Source organism: Macrotis lagotis, chromosome X (assembly GCF_037893015.1).
Source record: "Macrotis lagotis isolate mMagLag1 chromosome X, bilby.v1.9.chrom.fasta, whole genome shotgun sequence".
NCBI lineage: Eukaryota > Metazoa > Chordata > Mammalia > Peramelemorphia > Peramelidae > Macrotis > Macrotis lagotis.
The window spans coordinates 286,672,955-286,691,909 of NC_133666.1; the positions used below are offsets into that span (position 1 = coordinate 286,672,955).

The 18,955-nt window shown below is 36.3% G+C and overlaps 1 protein-coding gene across 6 annotated transcripts in view; it reads left to right on the top strand.

The window, feature by feature from the left end:
- CPLANE1 (ciliogenesis and planar polarity effector complex subunit 1) overlaps positions 1 to 18,955 on the top strand; it is a 155,384-nt gene that overhangs the window by 129,131 nt on the left and 7,298 nt on the right. For 5 of the 6 annotated variants that reach the window (XM_074202095.1, XM_074202099.1, XM_074202098.1 and 2 more), the window contains 3 exons: positions 519 to 689; positions 4,285 to 4,409; positions 4,834 to 4,923. In XM_074202095.1, the coding sequence (XP_074058196.1) occupies positions 519 to 689; positions 4,285 to 4,409; positions 4,834 to 4,923 (386 nt within the window). The remainder of the gene's footprint in view (positions 1 to 518; positions 690 to 4,284; positions 4,410 to 4,833; positions 4,924 to 18,955) is intronic. The other variant, XM_074202100.1, reaches the window with a different exon arrangement.

Genomic DNA, 18,955 nt, shown 5'->3' on the forward strand with positions numbered 1-18,955 from the left:
ATCTTCCCCTCTTTCTTAGTAAATTTAGGTTCAGGGGACTAGAACACTACTTAAAACATTGAACATGGCGGACTTTATTAGGTTTAGGTTGCAAAATCTCTTCTGTTCATATGAATCATACATCCATGAGACTTTGATGAGTAATGGAAAAGGCACTGAATTTGAAGTCAGGAGTCATGATATTTTTCCACTAGTTTTTCCACTTTCAAACTCTGTGACTTTGAGTAAATTACAACTTTTTTGAACTTCATCATCCTCAGCTTCTTAAATGCTTATTGCTTACTTCATAAGACTCTTGTGGAGATCAAATGAAGTTAATTATGTAAAAGGCTTTGTAAACTGGAAAATACCACATCAGCATTGTAGCAAGAATATACACATGTGGACATATGTTGCTTTTTAATATCTTGGTTTTTAGAAGTGAAAACTAAATGCCTAAGATTCATTGAAAACTTGTGTAATTACAAAATAATACTCAGTGTGTTATTATGTTTGTATTTTTAATTTCTTTTCCAAAGATTACAGCTTTCTGAACACTATCACTGCCGAGTTGCACAAGCATATAACCTAATGAATGAGTTATTACTTGAGTCAGCACAGGTGCCAAAGAGATCTTTGACAAAGCCACCAGGTAGCCCGACTAAGTCTACTCGCATTTCTGGGAGACAGCATTATCTTCCTCCAAAAGGGTAAGAGAAGCCCTAATATAGATCATTGGGCAAAAGTCACTTTTCAGTTTTTAGAGGCAGAAATCCATCATTTTGTCTCATATAATTAATATAAGGTTAGGCCTTTGTGTTTCTCTCTTTTTTAAATTTTGTTTTTGTTTTTGCAAAGCATGGGATTGACTTGCCCAAAGTCACACAGCTAAATACCATATTTCCCCATGTATAAGATGCACCTTAATTTGGGGTCCCGAAATTTGAAATAAAATTTATTACATAAAATTATTGAACTCAAATTTTATTCCTCATGAAATTGAAGGACCATCTCTGTTTATAGTTTTTGGGCATCTTTTGACAAGTCTGGTACATGTATGCATGCTTAAGTCCTTTCTGTTTCATGAACATGAAGCACTAATTGTGTCCTTTGAAATCAGTCACTTTTTCATCAGTATTTCTTCTTTCCTCATGCTGAACCATCTTTGTGGACACAGGAATTGGAATGGCCCTTTGCTCTTCAACCCATTCTCTTAAATTCCCTCTCTAAATCATGCCATTTGGCTGACCTGCCTCTCATGGCCTCCTTCTGCTAGGGCATTTTCAGGTTTCTTCTTCATGAAGCCAGTCTTGGATTGTTTTCTCAGTTGAAGGTGGGCCAAACTGACATTCAGCAGCAGGATTTCCATTCACTTTTGCAAACTGAATTACTTTGAACTTGAATTCAGCACTGCAAGAAAATCTTTTCTGAGCCATCTTTGGGCAGAACTTGGCAAAAATGTAACCAGTAACAAATGTGAAACAATGAACACAAAGACAATAAGCACAAAAAAGTAGGAAATGCAAGTAAAAATATCTACAACAGTGAGTGCAAAAACAAGTGTGAAAAAGCAGGAAATGCAAGTAAAAAAAAAATCTAGGGGCAGCTAGGTGGCACAGTGAATAGAGCACTGGCCCTGAAGTCAGGAGAACATGAGTGCAAATCCAACCTCAGACACTTAATAATTACCTAGCTATGGGACCTCGGGCAAGTCACTTAGCCCCATTGCCTTGAAAAAACAAAAAGACCAAACAAACAAGATCTACAACAGTGAGCACAAAAACAAGCGTGAAAAAGCAGGAAATGCAAGTAAAAAAAAAATCTACAACTACTGTATAAGATGTTCCCAGTTTTTAGCCCCCAAATTTTTTGGAAAAGGGTGTGTCTTATACATGGGGAAATACAGTAAGTATTGGGTGAGTGAGGCCAGATTTGAACTCAGCTCCTCCTGACTCCAAGGTCAGTCAGTGCTCTTATCTACCACACCACCTACCTGACCCTTTAAACAATTACAGTAAATTGAGAAAGTAACTATATCATGATCACAAAGACTTTGTGATTTATAGTTACTCCATGAATACTAGTTGCAATAACATCATAAAAGGGGGAAATCTTACTTAATTTTGTAACTAAAGCAGCTAACATATTTGAATAATGTACTACATTTTGGGGCAGCTAGGTATCACAGTGAATAGACTGCTGGGCCTGGAATCAGGAAGAATCACCTTTTTAAGTTCAAAGCCAGCTTCAGACACTGTGTGACCCTGGGAAAGTTACTTAAACCCTGTTTGTGTAATGTAAAATGTAAAATGAACTGGAGAAGGGAGTGGCAACCATCCTAGTATCTTTGTCAAGAAAATTCCAAATGGGGTCACAAAAAGTCAAACATGACTGAAAGTGATTAAACAACAAAAACTTCATGTGAAATTTTGGAGAATCTGATAATGTAATCAATAATTTTGATTATAAACCACTTTTTCTTTCAGAGTGGTAGTCTACCCTTGGACCTGGGTCTAATAAGAATAAATGTCAGTTCAGAATATCTGAGAAAACAAGAATACATGGTTATAAAAGGATCATAATATAATCATTTGGTCTATTTATCTATTTATGGATGATGGATCTAGTTATCTTAGTGGATCACAATCTAAAAATGAATAAGCAGTATTGTGCTATTAACAAGTGAGTCATACTGTCAAGCTGTTTAAAGAATCAAATAGCACACAGAAACTGTGAAGACGTAATTAAAAGAAAAGTATATAAGATGGCTACAAAGGAAGTTATAGAAAGGGAAAATACAATGTATATAGCTAATGTTCTATGTGAAATCACATAAATCTGGAATTGAACCCCAACTTCCCTCTTTACTTCCTGTGTGCCCTTGAACTAGTCACATCAGTTCTCAGTTTTCTCAAATGTAAAAGGAAAGAGTTAGAATAGATGATCTCTGAGGTCTTTTGTAACTATATATCTGCCCCTTGTGAAGTTTTTTTTGAAAAAAATTAAAATATTTAGGCATATGTGGAATACTGGATAGAGGTTTCTAGTCTTAGAAGTCAGGCAAATCCATGTTCAAGTACCACTCAGCAGATCAAATTTGACCTTGAGCACTTCTCATGAAATAAGCTACAGAATAGATCCTGCTTTGCATTAGGGAAAGGGTCCCCTGTGCCATTGAAATCATAGACTTGAGGGCAGCTAGGTGGCACAATGGATAGAGCACTGGTCCTGGAGTCAGGAGGACCTGAGTTCAAATCTGGCCTCAGACACTTAATAATTACCTAGCTGTGTGGCCCTGGGCAAGCCACTTAACCCCCTTTTCCCTTGCAAAAAAAAAAAAAAACCTAAAAAAAAAGAAATCATAGACTTGGCTAAAAAAAGTGTAATTATAGAATGTCAGTGTTAGAAAGGGTGCATATCACCAGTATCTGAATAAGACTCCCTATGCCTGAGCAAGTATCATCCAGCCATCACTTTTAGGCCTCTCTCTAGTGAGGAGAAACCTAATCTGGTTCCCACATAGCTCATGCTATGTAGAGATAGCTTTCATTGTTGGGAAGGTTTTTCCAAGCACTGAGCTAAATTTTCTTTTTTTGAAACTTCCATTATTTCTTGTACTGTTTGCTAGAGTTAAGTGGGACAAATCTCTCCATTTTGTGTGATAGACTTTCAAATATTAATACAAGTTAATCATCCTGAGTTTCTTGATCCTGTCCTTCTATAGCATGATCTTGATCCTTCATATCTTAGTACCTTTTAGCAAATTATCACCAGCTTCTCAATGACCTTTCCTGAATATGGCAATCAGAATAGAACCAAATCCTCCAAAGTTTAGGAAAGAGAAAATCCAGAAATTATTATTGTTAAATATATAAAGAAGAGCTACCCTTTCATAACTATTAAAAAATGGTTTGTGTTAGATATAAAGTATGATTATAAGGGGCAGTTTGATGGTGTGGTGGATAGAGCACTGACTCTGGAATCAGGAGGACCTGAGTTTAAATCCAGCCTCAGACATTTAATTATTACTTAGTTGTATGACCTTGGGCAAGTCATTTAATTTCACTACCTTGCAACCCCCCCCACCCCCCCAAAAATGATTATAAGATTTTGAAGTAATGGATTATAAAAAATTGTGAAAACACTTCATAGATAAATAAAGAAAATCTCAACCTAGCAAATTTTAGTAAAACTACTTATGTAAATATAGAATCGTGCTATATTTGTTGGAATTAAAAAATTTACAACTTATTTTTATTACAATGTAATTTAGATTGTGAATAATATAATTTTTTCTCCTTTTAGAGAAGACCGTAATATTAACACCTTGTCACCAAGTCAAAATTCAAAAGTTAGATTTGCTTCCAAACCTACTTATATTCATGGAAGAACCACTTTAAACCAACATCAACATTCATCTCAACGAAATAGTAAGACAGATACTTTTAGTTCCATATAAACATTATTACTTTTGACCATTGTTCCATTTTGTTGCTGTTGCTGTTGGTATTAACAGCAGTAAATATTGAGATGTGTTAAAGAACAGGGGTGTTCCTGTTACTACAAATTCTAGGGAGCTATCACAGATATGCACTGATCTCTTAAGTTAGATACCTTTCTTGATAATTCTCCTATAATTTTTCCCTCTCCTATCATTTTCCCCTTTCTAATAATTTTAAAAAAAATTTTCTAAAAATTTCTGGTCTTGTAGAAAATGCTGTTGCTAGCTCTTTTGAAAAGGCTTATTTTGAAAAAAAAAAGGATAGTAAGTTCAAAAGTCCCTTCCAACATGTGGTTGAGAATGTCTTCATGGTGTAGCACTAAATCAGAGGGTCACATGCATTTCCTTTTCAGAAATGGCCACTAATTCAATGAAGAAAAAACTGGAAGTTACTAAAAGGTCTGCACAAAGTGTATCAAGCTCTCCAGGCCTTTTCAGTCAAGGTAAATTATAAAAAAATGCCATGTTTTATAAAAAATGTTTCCCAGACAGAGAGACCTCCCCATGTAGTACACAATGTAGGCATACCAGTTGGATTGCCATTGGGGAAACTGACAGCAACTCATCCTGGTTATATCATTGGGTAATAATTCTAAGCAGTAATCACCAAAGTTTAACAAGTCTCATGTAAAGGTTCCCAAATGTAAATCTGTTTGGGCATGTAGGATTAGTCACATATATCATGGTATATGCTTTAAACAAATAAAGCATATACCATGATATATGTGACTAATCCTACATGCCCAAACAGATTTACATTTGGATTGGGCTTCCATGTGCAAAATATGCACTTTGAGGTACAGGGCATAATGCACAAGTTGTAGCAAGAGAAGTCTCTTCTCTTTTTGTGGAGTCCCCATTAAGTTCACTAAGAGGGGTATTAATAGATGAGATCTCTGCTGCTCCACTGGAACTAGAGACTCAGCTCCTTGGTCTTTGTAGATTGCAGTGTATTTAATTCTACCAGTTACCTGGATATATGTTGATTGGGTGGGAGAAGAACAGTTTTCTCATCTGTCACCTAGCACCTCCTAGCAATTCTGCTTCATTCACCACCAGAAAGCAAAAGAAACAATAGATTTAATTTAAATTTTTTTTTAATTTAAGGCAATGGGGTTAAGTGACTTACCCAAGGTCACACAGCTGGGTAATTATTAAGTCTGAGGCTGGATTTAAACTCAGGTCCTCCTGACTCCAGGGTCAGTGCTCTGTCCACTGTGTCACCTAGCTGCCCCAATAGCTTTAATTTTAATGTGTTTTTTTTTATTAAAGATATTATTTGAGTTTTACAATTTTCCCCCAATCTTGGTTCCCTCCCCCCACCCCCACCCCACAGATAGCACTCCGTCAGTCTTTACTTTATTTCCATGTTGTACCTTGATCCAAATTGGGTGTGATGAGAGAGAAATCATATCCTTAAAGAGAACAGAATTCTCAGAGGTAACCAGATCAGATAATAAGATATCTGTTTTTTTCCAAATTAAAGGGAATAGTCCTTGTACTTTGTTCAAACTCCACAGCTCCTTATCTGAATACAGATGGTACTCTCCTTTGCAGACAGCCCAAAATTGTTCCCAATTGTTGCACCAATGGAATGAGCAAATCCCTCAAGGTTGAACTTCACTCCCATGTTGCTGTTAGGGTGTACAGTGTTTTTCTAGTTCCGCTCATCTCACTCAGCATCAGATGTTCATGCAAATCCCTCCAGGTTTCCCTGAAATCCCATCCCTCCTGGTTTCTAATAGAACAATAGTGTTCCATGACATACATATACCACAGTTTGCTAAGCCATTCCCCAATTGAAGGATATTTACTGGATTTCCAATTCTTTGCCACCACAAACAGGGCTGCTATAAATATTTTTGTACAAGTAATGTTTTTACCCTTTTTCCTCATCTCTTCAGGGTATAGACCCAGTAGTGGTATTGCTGGGTCAAAGGGTATGCACACTTTTATTGCCCTTTGGGCATAGTTCCAAATAGCTCTCCAGAAGGGTTGGATGAGTTCACAGCTCCACCAACAGTGTAATAGTGTCCCAGATTTCCCACATCCCTTCCAACAATGATCATTATCCTTCCTGGTCATACTGGCCAATCTGAGAGGTGTGAGGTGGTACCTCAGAGTAGCTTTAATTTGCATTTCTCTAATAATTAATGATTTAGAGCATTTTTTCATATGGCTATGGATTTCTTTGATCTCCTCATCTGTAAATTGCCTTTGCATATCCTTTGACCATTTGTCAATTGGGGAATGGCTTTTTGTTTTAAAAATATGACTCAGTTCTCTGTATATTTTAGAAATGAGTCCTTTGTCAGAATCATTAATTGTAAAGATTGTTTCCCAATTTACTACTTTTCTTTTGATCTTGATTACATTGCTTTTATCTGTGCAAAAGCCTTTTAATTTAATGTAATCAAAATCATCTAATTGGTTTTTAGTGATTTTTCCAACTCTTCCTTAGTCATAAACTGTTCCCCTTTCCATAGATCTGACAGGTAGACTAGTCCTTGATCTTCTAATTTGCTTATAGTATTGTTTTTTATGTCTATGTGCTGTAACCATTTGGATCTTATCTTGGTAAAGGGTGTGAGGTGTTGGTCTAATCTAAGTTTCTTCCATACTAACTTCCAATTATCCCAGCAGTTTTTATCAAAGAGAGAGTTTTTATCCCAGTGGCCGGACTCTTTGGGTTTATCAAACAGCAGATTACTATAATCCTCTCCTGCTTTTACACCTAGTCTATTCCACTGGTCCACCACTCTATTTCTTAGCCAATACCAAACAGTTTTGATGACTGATGCTTTATAATATAATTTTAGATCAGGTAGTGCTAAGCCACCTTCATTTGCATTTTTTTTTCATTAAGCTCCTGGCAATTCTTGACTTTTTATTTCTCCATATGAATTTACTTACAATTTTTTCTAACTCATTAAAGTAATTTTTTGGAATTTTGATTGGTAGGGCACTAAACAGATAGTCTAGTTTTGGTAGAATTGTCATTTTTATTATATTAGCTCTCCCTATCCAGGAGCAGTTGATATTTGCCCAATTATTTAAATCTGATTTAATTTGTGTGAGAAGTGTTTTATAATTATTTTCAAAAAGATTCTGAGTCTGTCTTGGCAAATAGACTCCCGAATATTTTACACTGTCTGAGGTTACTTTGAATGGGATTTCTCTTTCTAGCTCTTCCTGCTGTTTCTTGCTAGACATATAATAGAAAAGTTGAGGATTTATGGGGGTTTATTTTATAACCTGCAACTTTGCTATAATTGCTAATTGTTTTTAGGATAATTTCTTGGGATTCTTTAGGTAGACCATTATGTCATCTGCAAAGAGTGAGAGGTTTGTCTCTTCCTTCCCAATTCTAATTGCTTCAATTTCTTTTTCTTCTCTAATTGCTGATGCTAACATTTCTAATACAATATTGAATAGTAGTGGTGATAATGGGCACCCTTGTTTGACCCCTGATCTTATTGGGAATGCTTCTCCCCTCTCCCCATTCAATATAATGCTTGTTGATGGTTTCAGATAGATACTGCTAATTATTTTAAGGAACAGTCCATTTATTCTTACACTCTCTAGTGTTTTTAATAGGAATGAATGCTGTATTTTGTCAAAAGCTTTTTCAGCATCTATTGATATGATCATATGATTTCTGATAGGTTTGTTATTGATATAATTGAGTATACTAACAGTTTTCCTAATATTGAACCAACCCTGCATTCCTGGAATAAATCCTACTTGATCATAATATATTATCCTACTGATGACTTGTTATAGTCGTTTTGCTAAGATTTTATTTAGGATTTTTGCATCTATATTCATCAAGGAAATAGGTCTATAATTTTCTTTCCCTTTTTTTAACTCTTCCTGGTTTAGGTAACAGTACCATATTGGTTTCATAGAAAGAGTTAGGCAGTTACATCTTTCCCTATTTTTCCAAAGAGTTTATATAGGATTGGAAACAATTGTTCCTTAAATGTTTGGTAGAATTCACTTGTGAATCCATCAGGCCCTGGAGATTTTTTTTTTAGGGAGTTCACTAATGGCTTGTTGAATTTCTTTTTCTGAGATAGGGTTGTTTAGGTATTTAATCTCTTCTTCATTTAACCTGGGCAACTTATATTTTTGTAAATATTCATCCATTTTACTTAGATTATCAAATTTATTGGCATAGAATTGGGCAAAATAATTTTGAATTATTACTTTAATTTCTTCCTCATTGGTGGTGAGTTCACCTTTTTCATTTATAATACTAGCAATTTGGTTTTCTCCTTTTTTTTAATCAAATTGACCAGAGGTTTATCAATTTTATTGGTTTTTTTCATAATACCAACTTTTGGTTTTATTTAATTCAATAGTTTTTTTGCTTTTGCTTTTATTAATTTCTCCCTTAATTTTTAAAATTTCTAATTTGGTATTTGATTGGGGAATTTTTGATTTGTTCTTTAATTTTTTTAGTTGCATGTTTAGTTCATTGATTTCCTCTTTCTCCAATTTATTCATATAAGCATTTAGAGCTATAATATATCCCCTGAGAGTTGCTTTGAATGAATCCCATAGGTTTTGGTATGTTGTTTCATTATCATTATCTAGGATAAAATGGTTAATTCTTTCTATAATTTGCTTTTTGGCCCACTCATTTTTTAAAATGAGGTTATTCAGTTTCCAATTTGCTCTGGGTCTATATCTCCTTGGTCCAGTATTGCATATGACTTTTATTGCATTGTGATCTGAGAAAGATGTATTCACTATTTCTGCCTTTCTGCAGTCCTAGTACATGGTCAATTTTTGTATAAGTTCCATGTACTGCAGAGAAAAAGGTTTATTCCTTTCTATCCCCATTCAGTTTCCTCCATAAATCTACCATATCTAATTTTTCTAACAATCTATTTACCTCCCTAATTTCTTTCTCGTTTGTTTTATGATTTGATTTATCTAGATCTGATAGCGGGAGGTTGAGCTCTCCTACTAGTAGAGTTTTGCTGTCTATGTCTTCCTGTAATTCTTTCAGCTTCTCCTCTAAGAATTTGGGTCCTGTCCCACTGGGTGCATATATATTCAATATTGAAATGACTTTATTGTCTATGGTACCTTTTAGGAGGATAAAGTTTCCTTCCTTATCTCTTTTAACACTATCTATTTTTGCTGCTGCTTTGTCTGAGATAAGGATTGCTACCCCTGCTTTTTTTACTTCAGCTGAAGCAAAATATATTTTGCTCCAACCTTTTACCTTTATTCTATATGTATCTCTCTGCTTCAAATGAGTTTCTTGTAAGCAGCATATTGTAGGATTCTGGTTTTTAATCCACTCTGCTATTTGCTTACGTTTTAAGGGAGAGTTCATCCCATTCACATTCAAGGTTATGATTACTAATTCTTTATTGCCCTCTGTGCTATCTTCCCTATGTTTGTATTTTCCCCCTTCCCCCCTTTTATCCATATTCCCCACTATTTTGTTTTTGAATACCACCCCCTTCAGTGTGTTTGCCCTCCTATATCACACCCTCCCCTTTCTTTCCCCTTAACCTTTTTCCCTTTTCCCTTCCCTTCCTTTTGTTATTTCCCCTTATTTCCCCCACTCCCCTTCCCTTTCTCCGTCCCCCCTCCCCTTTTCCCCTTTTAATACTTGAAAGGTTAGATGTTTTATAAGTTAACTGAGTATGTGTAGGTTTACTTTAAGCCAAGTCTGATGAGAAGAAGATTCAGGTGTTTCTCCTCTGCTCCCTTCTTTCCCACTATTACCATAGGTTTTTTTGTACCTCTTAGTGTAATGAGATTTGTCCCATTCAATCCCCTCCCTCCTCCCGTCTCTTTCCTGTCCCCCTTTTTAGGGAGGTAGTGTATTTTTTTTAGATCATTCTATCTAGGTCATAGAAAATTCTGAGTGTCTGTCCCTTCTAGTTCAGTATATTCTATTGAATAGAGTCAAAATTCCTGAGAGATATTAGAGTCTTTCTCCCAAGTTGGGTTAAAGCCTGTTACATCCCATTAGATAGCAGTCTCATGGATAGTTCATGGATGTCCATCATTTCTGGCTAGGTATATTCTCTCTGTTAGAGTTATATTTCTCAGGATTCATGAGAGTCTCTTCCCCCCCCCCCCCATGCTGGAATGTGTCTCTTGAACCTCCTGTTTCATGTCCAAATTTTCTGCTTAGCTCTGGTCTTTTCATCAGAAATTTCTGGAATTCTTCCATTTCGTTAAATTTCCATCTTTTTCCCTGGAAGAGAAGGCTCTGCTTTGCAGGAAAGTAGATTCTTGGCTGCATTCCAAGCTCCCGTGCTCTTCGAAATATCTAGCGTTCCAGGCCCTTTGATCCCTTAAAGTTGATGCAGCCAGGTCCTGCATGATCCTTACTGTGGCGCCTTGATATTTAAATTGTTTCTTTCTGGCTGCTTGCAGGATTTTCTCTTATCTGATAGTTCTGCAGTTTGGCCACAACATTCCTTGGTGTTTTCATTTTAGGATCTTTTTCTGGTGGGGATCGATTTACTCTTTCAATAACTACTTTGCCCTCCTGTTCCATGATATCAGGGCAGTTTTCCATCACTAGATCTGTAATATTAAGTCCAGGCTTTTTTTCTCTTCAGTGTTTTCAGGAAGTCCTATAATTTTCAGGTTGCCCCTCCTCAATCTATTCTCAAGGTCAGTGGTTTTGTTGATGAGGTATTTCACATTTGCTTCTATTTTTTCTATTTTTTGATTTTGTTTAACTGACTCTTGCTGTCTCATGGAGTCATTAGTTTCTGTAGACTCTATTCTTTTTTGCGGGGAGGAGTTTTCTTCATTAACCTTTTGCAACTCCTTTTCCAATTCGTCAATTCTACTTTTGAAAGAGGTTTCCATTTGACCAATTGAGGTTTTGAGAGAATTAATTTATTTTTTGCATTTGCTCATTTGAGGATCTGAGAGAATTATTCTCATTTTGTAATTGTCCAATTGATGATCTGAGAGATTTATTCTCCTTTTGTGTTTGTCCAGTTGTACTTTCTAAGGTATTAATTGTCTCTCCCAAATTTTTAAGCTCCTTCCTTATTTCTTCAAGGAAGTCTTTCTGTGCTGGAGACCAGATTGTATTCTCCTCAGAGGTTCCAGGTCTCTGGAGTTGGGGTCTTTCCCTTCCAGGAATTTTTCTATGGATCCACCTTTCTGCTTCCCCTTCTTCATTTATGCTAAGATCTTGAGTTGGGGGCGGGGCTGGTTCACCTGGGCTTGGGATCTCTAAAGGCTTTCCTGAGAGTGCAGTTTTTCTGGCTGGCCAGTAGGAGGTGCTGGTTGCCCTCTCTGGGGTGTCTGTGACCTTGGTTGGGAGGCCTTCTCCCTTTGCAGGAAGGCAGGAGTTGGAACTATTGAATTCTTTTGGCTTCAATCAATGGTGGGCTTTACCCTGGCCTGAGGTCATTCCTCAGCTGGGCTGGTTCTTCTGCTCACACACCTGGGCCTGAGGCAGAAGTAGTTTGCATTTGTTTGGGAGGAGTCTCAGTGCAATGGAGGCGTGGGCTCAGAGTTTCTCAGACCTGAGGAGCCCAGGGATGGTGTCCGCAGCTGTCCTGCACCAGAACTCTCCCCGCAGCCCCTTCCCCAAGCTCCAGGGGGACAGCACCAACACCAGCGCCTCTGCTTCCCCGTGGACCCAAGCCCCTTTCGTCCAGCCCCACCGCTGACCCAGCAGGTCCGGCTCTCAGGCCCTCAGACTCCCGGTTCCAATTCAGCTGTTGGTCTGGCTGATCTTCCCTGGGAGCTCAGACTCACCTGCCGGTACTCAGCCAAGGCTGCTGCGGGAGACAAATCCTGAGGTAGATTTTCCTCTCCTGGCTTTTCTTTCTGGGTTTCCTGGTTTGGATTTCTTTTAAGAGGTTTGTTTCATGTGATAGATGGGGAAGAGATCAGGAGACTTTACAACTGTGCCTGTCTTCTCTCTGCCATCTTGGCCGGAAGTCTAATTTTAATGTTAACTAGAATAAGGTAAAAGGAAAATATGTTTCCTCCCCTTTGTTGTCAACCAGTTAGAAAAAGGAATTTATGTTTGTGGCATCTATTGACACATCTGTAATTCAGCTTCCATTTCCACTACTTTATTAATACTTCTTTGTCAAAGCCTTCTTAAGCACCAACTTAAATCACTTTTTCTTAGTCCTTTTTCCTTTTGTCCTTCCTGTTATACTTCAGATTGCTGATCTCATCTACTTTCTTGGATCTTCAGTTTCCTCATCTAGGCATGAATATTTTCCAAATCTCTTTCCTCTGAGGCCTTTAAAAAAAAATCAAGATAACTGAAGGAATACATAATAGGGTATTTAGATCAGAAAAGGGAAGAATTCTACCCAGGAAAAACTTAATTCTTGAGATAGAAGAAAATATAAATTTTACTCTTAAAGCATTAAATGTGAATGGATTGCGGGCAGTTAGGTGGTGCAGTGGATAGAGCACTGGCCCTGGAGTTAGGATGACCTGAGTTCAAATATGGCCTCAGACATGTAATAATTACCTAGCTGTGTGACCCTGGGCAAGTCACTGCCTTGCCAAAAAAAAATCCAATGTGAATGGATTAAACAATTCATTAAAATGAAAAAGAATGAAAGAAACCAAAACCATATGTTCTGTTGCTTACAAGAAATATTTTTAAAAAATGAAACTGAGGAATGGAAAAAATTTACTATGCATCAGGTGAATCCAAAATAACAGGAGTTGCCATCATGATGATGGTTTGTTATCCTTCATTCTCAAAGAGGACCAAAATAACATCATTGTATCTGACTTGACTGATCAAACCAATTTGAGCTCAGAATACTCTACCTCAAGGTTGGGCATAAAGAAACCATGTGAACATTTAGAGTGGATTCTCTAAATTTGTGCATCTCTCATTTCTTTCAGCTACTTTAATTTTGCTTTGCTTAGAGAACACAGTACCTTCTCTGGTGAGGCCATGCCATGCTGAGCGGTCCTGTGTCAGTGTCACCCTTGCAGACAATTCTAAAGTTCTTAAGAGATACTTGAAAGTGTCCTTGTATCACTTTTTCTGACCAATATGTGAGTGCTTGTCCTGTGTGAACTCTCCATAAAATAGACTTTTTGGCAAGCATACCTTTGATATTCGAACAACATGGCCAGCCCATCGTAGTTGCACTCTCTGTAGTAATGTTGGAATGCTTGGCAGTTTAGTTCAAGAAAGAGCCTCAGAGTCTTGTATCTTCTCCTGCCCAGTGATCTTCAGAATCTTCCTAAGACAATTTAAATGGGCAATTCAGTTTCCTGACATGGCACTGGTTCAGGTTTCACAGGCATATAGCAATGAGGTCAGCACAATGGCTCTGTAGACCTTCAGTTTGGTAGTCAGTCTAATACCTCTTCTCTCCTCCACTTTCCTTTGAAGCCTCTCAAAACACCAAGCTAGCTCTGGTAATGCATACACATCAACTTCAGTATGTAATCCCCCGGAAGGAAGTCAAAGATAAGTGAATTTATCCATAATATTTGAAACTTCTCCATTTGCTGTTGTTAATGGTTCCATGTATGGAAGATATGGGGCTGGCTGATCAAGGATCTATATTTTCTCTGTGTTAATTGTTAGGGAAAAATTAGCACAAGTAGCAGAGAATCCATCCATATTTTGTTGCATTGAAACTTAAGTGGCTGCAGTGAGTGCACAGTCATCCACAAACAAAATCAGGCACCATCACTCCCTCCACTTTGGTCTTGGCTTTGTAACCTTCTCGTTGAAGAATTACTATCAATGAGGTAGCTACCTTTTGATGGCATATTTGTCTTCATTGAAGATGTTTGATAACATGGCAGAAATCACCATCATGGTAAAAAATACGGGAGCAAGGATACAGCCATGTGTCATTTATTGGTGACTGGGAAATACGAGAGCATCATTCATTATCCAAAATTTGGGCAAGCACGTATTATGAAATTGATGTACAATTCTGTTTAACTTCTCTAGGCAACCAAATTTTCCATAAGCCCTTATGACTGATAGTATCAAAGTCAGATTTGTAGATCGAGGATATCTATTTTGTGGCATTTCTTCTGGAGATGTTGGGCAGCAAATATGATTTTGACTGTTCCTTGGCCCTTTGTGAAGCCACAATGGCTTCAGATAGGTGACCATCTTCCAGCGAAAGATAACCTATTAAGGAGTACTCTGGGAAGAATCTTGCAATGACTAAGAGAAACCTCCTGTCCCTTTACCTTTGTGGACAATGTAGATATCCTTGAACTCCTAGGGGATAACTTCCTTTTGCCATATAACTCAGAAAATTTCAGTCAGCTTTTGTATGAGCAGTGGACTCCCACCTTGTAGATCTCAACTGGAATAGAATCAGCACCAGGTGCTTTGCCACTTGAAAGGAACCTAATGGCATTCAAAGCCTTTTCTTCAGTTGGAACTTCAGCTGGGGGATTGACTTCAACTTGAGGTAAATGGTCACTGGCTTCAGCATTGATTGAAGATTGTTGAGAACTCTATGAAAGTTTTCAGCCCATTCAAAAAAGCAGGAGTTGCTACCTTGCTACCAGACAAAACAAAAATACTCAAAAAATAAAAAAGTATAAACAGGTAAACTATATTATGGTGAAAGCAGCCATAGACAATGAATTGGAGTCATTAATAAACTAACATGCTGCAAATGCCATAGCATCCAAATTTATAAAGGAAACATTATCTGAACTTCAAGAAGACATAGATTATTTCACTCCATTGGTGATTGGGAAAATGCAAGAACATTGTCCATTATCAAGGAGATTTCAATGTCCTGCTATCAATTTTTAGTTAAGTCTAATAGAAAGATAAACAAAAAGGAAATAAAGAACTGAACAAATTTCTGGAAAAAATAGAGTGAAAAAAAATCTGTGGTGTCTTCTAAATGGGACAGCAAAAAGGATTGACACATCTACCACATGGAACTTTTGCAAAACTTGACCTTGTATCAGGGCACAGATATTGCAAACAAATGTAAAAAGACAGAGTCAATATAGTTTTTATAAATCCATTATGTAATAAAAACAGATGATCACAAACAGAAGATCCAGGCCCAGATGGGAGCTTAATGATGAAATCTCAAATAATGAATCTAAGAAGTAATCGTTGAAACAGCTAATAATTCCATAAAATAAAATTATAATGATGAAGCAATATATCAAAATTTCTAGATACAGTAAAGTAGTACTTGGGAAAATCATATCCTTAAAATCATTGATTAACAAAATAGAAAAAAAGATTAATGAATTAAATACAAATAAACAAATCTAGAATGAGCACAAAAAAGGATTTATTAAGAAGGGAAACAGATAGATTAGAAACAGACACCCCCCCCCCCAGGAAATGATTAAACTAAAAGCTGATTCCCTGAAAAGACTAAAACAGAAGGGAAAAATCACATTAATAAAATTAAAAAATGGACAAGATGAAATCATGATAAATTCAGAAGAAATAAAAAATGATTAATTGGAACATATATGTGCTAACAAAAACTGAGACTATGAAAAAAATAGAGTACCTTAAAAAATATAAAATATCTAAACTCTTAAAAGACCAGATAGAAATTTCAAATAATTTATAAATAGGAAAGAAATTTCATTGTAAAAGAAGTACCAAAGAAAAGAACTAATCTTGAATGGATTCATATGAGAATTTTATCAAAGTTTTAAAAAACAGTTAATAGGGGCAGCTAGGTGATGCAGTGGATAGAGCACCGACCCTGGAGTCAGGAGGACCTGAGTTCAAATTCAGCCTTAGACATTTAATAATTACCTAGCTGTGTGACGCTGGGCAAGTCACTTAATCCTGTTGCCTTGTAAAAAAATCCCCCCCCCCAAAAAAAGGACAAAAAATTATTCTTAAAAATTGAAAAAAATCTATTAGAAATCTTTTAGGAGACACACGATAAAAGATAAAATACAAAAAAAACTATAAGCCAATAATATTAATGAGCATTGACTCAAAATTTGTAAACAAAATCCTATCCAACAGACTACAGTGATATGAATAAGAAGTCATTTATTCTGATCTAATAGGATTCATACCAGAGATGCAAGAATGGCTCAACATTAGGAAAGCAAATTAACCATATTAAAAACCAAAGCATCCAGAAACATATGATCATCTCAGTAGATGCAGAAAAAACCTTTGTCAAAAAGAAAAATAACATACACTGTTATGCAAAAATATTTTATCAGGTATAGACATAGAGGGGCCTTTTTACAATTCTGCCCAAAGCATGTTTAGAACAAAAAACAAGTATCATATTGTTTTATACAGATAAAAACTTTTCCCTGCAGAGGGGACATTCTCTGTGTTAAACCACTCTGACATTCTTCTAGCAGAACAAGTTGCCTATAGGTTGTGTGTCTCCCTGAGAACATACTAGACTCCCAGAAACAGATTCCTCTTCCAGGTGACTCTTGTTGTAGGAGAGGTTGTGGTGTGCATTACCTTGAGTAGAAGTCATACATAACAATACCTTGTAACTGAAAGCATCTGAGACAGCCAGTGCACCGTCCTCAGAAGCATAGAAATTTTAATGTTCATTTAACTTTATGGTCATCTCCAGGAAAATGATGCTCATGGAGAGAAGTGATTAGTATGAACTTTTGAAAAAGGTGATAGCAGATGATAGCATCAGCTATAGATTATGGTAACATGCAGTTGGTGGAGTCAGATACTGCTTTGTTTCTAGAAATACATGAGGCACAGGGAGCATCTTCTGTTGCTTTGTCAGGAAGATGGCTTACCTGTGGACTCCTAACTGTTTGATCAGCCTACCAATGGTACTAAGAACTAGCACTGACAATCTCTACCTGGAACTCATAGAGGCACTACACAATGGTGCAGAAAGAAATTCACAGCTTTGGTAAAACCAGAAAGGAACTTTTTCTCTTAGATAAGACAGTCTTGATGATGTTCTTCACAGAGAGTCTGAGGTACTGAAAATGTGAGTGAAGTGTGAAGGATGCTGTGATCTGATATTTTTTAATATCTCTGGCCACACCACTACTGCTGACACAGAGGTTAGATCACCTCCAATTGAGTAATGAAAACAAAAACCAAGGCTATAGGAGTAGCTTAGAATAGCCATACAGCATCCTGGCTTTAGGCATAGGCCTTCATCACCCCCAAAGTACATATTATCTGCAAGGAACATAGTCTTCTAATTGGATGAATTATTTTGATATTCTGTTCTCATTTGCAAAATCCCAGGGTTATTGATATCTAAGATCTTTGTATTCTAAATAGATGATTTATCATCCACTAAAAGAACTGGAAATAATTGCCATTCTAATATTGTTTTTGAAAACTTACACTCTACAATATTACATAGGTTCTGTTTTATGATTAGAAAGCACCTGACTTTGAGCACTATTTTTGGAAATTTTATAAAATTTCTCTTCAAATTGTGGCTTGTTAAAAAAATTACATATTTTGTTCTTATCTCCTGATGAATTATCTCAGGGTATTAAGGAAAAAAAGAATCAAAGGAAAGTAGAAATCTGCCTGTAGTGGCCACTCATTTAGGATTCTAAATTTAGATTTGGGAGGAGGAATGTGGAGGCTCACTTAGCTTGTTTCATTTCATAGTTTAGTAAAGTGAGATCCAGAGAGGTAACTTTCTTGACCAAAAACCCTCAGGCAGGAAATGAGAGCCACTGTTTAGAGTCAAGAGTATAAGACTTTAATTTGTTTCCTTTCTACTGTTCCAGTGTTGAATATACCATCATTGTTAACTAGGTGGTATAAGATGGTATTGACTAACTTAATTTTAATTGATTTGATTTTATGTAGGATTCTAATGTAGAATTTATGATTCTTTTCTTAGAATGTCATTGTGATTGTTATTTCTTATACCTTAATTCATTCAATATATGACTATAGTGTAAAATATGTAACTGTTTATGCTGGTAACGGGAGCAGAAGTTCTTTTCTTCAGGAGGACATTTTGCTGGTTTAACAAAATTTGATATTAGAATATTTGCATTTTAATTGGATTGCAAGAGCATTATGTCCAACAAAATAGCTTGAGGAGTTTGCTGAATGGTTATTGGTACTACATCAAATTAGTGTTGGTTTGGAGTTAATCTAAGTCTGAATGAAGCAGGGCTGTAGTAGTATATGTGTTTTATGGTACAGTAAGATTCCTTTGCCAAGACACTAGGTTGCTTGTAAGCTTCAAATTTGATTTAATGGAATTAGATAATAGGATAATGATTTTCTGAATTAAACTAGAAATCATCAAATAAAGAAAATGATAATACTCCTTTAAAAGGCACGTATTCCTGTATTGCATTCCATATTTTTAACAGGATGTGAATATGAAATACATCATATATATATATATATATATATATATATATATATATATATATATATATATATATATAGCTTTGCTTTTTAAAAGTATATTATAAATTCAACATGTTTTCAAAGATGTCTTCTCTGAGAGATAGTTCCTTCTGAAATCACTTGTTTTT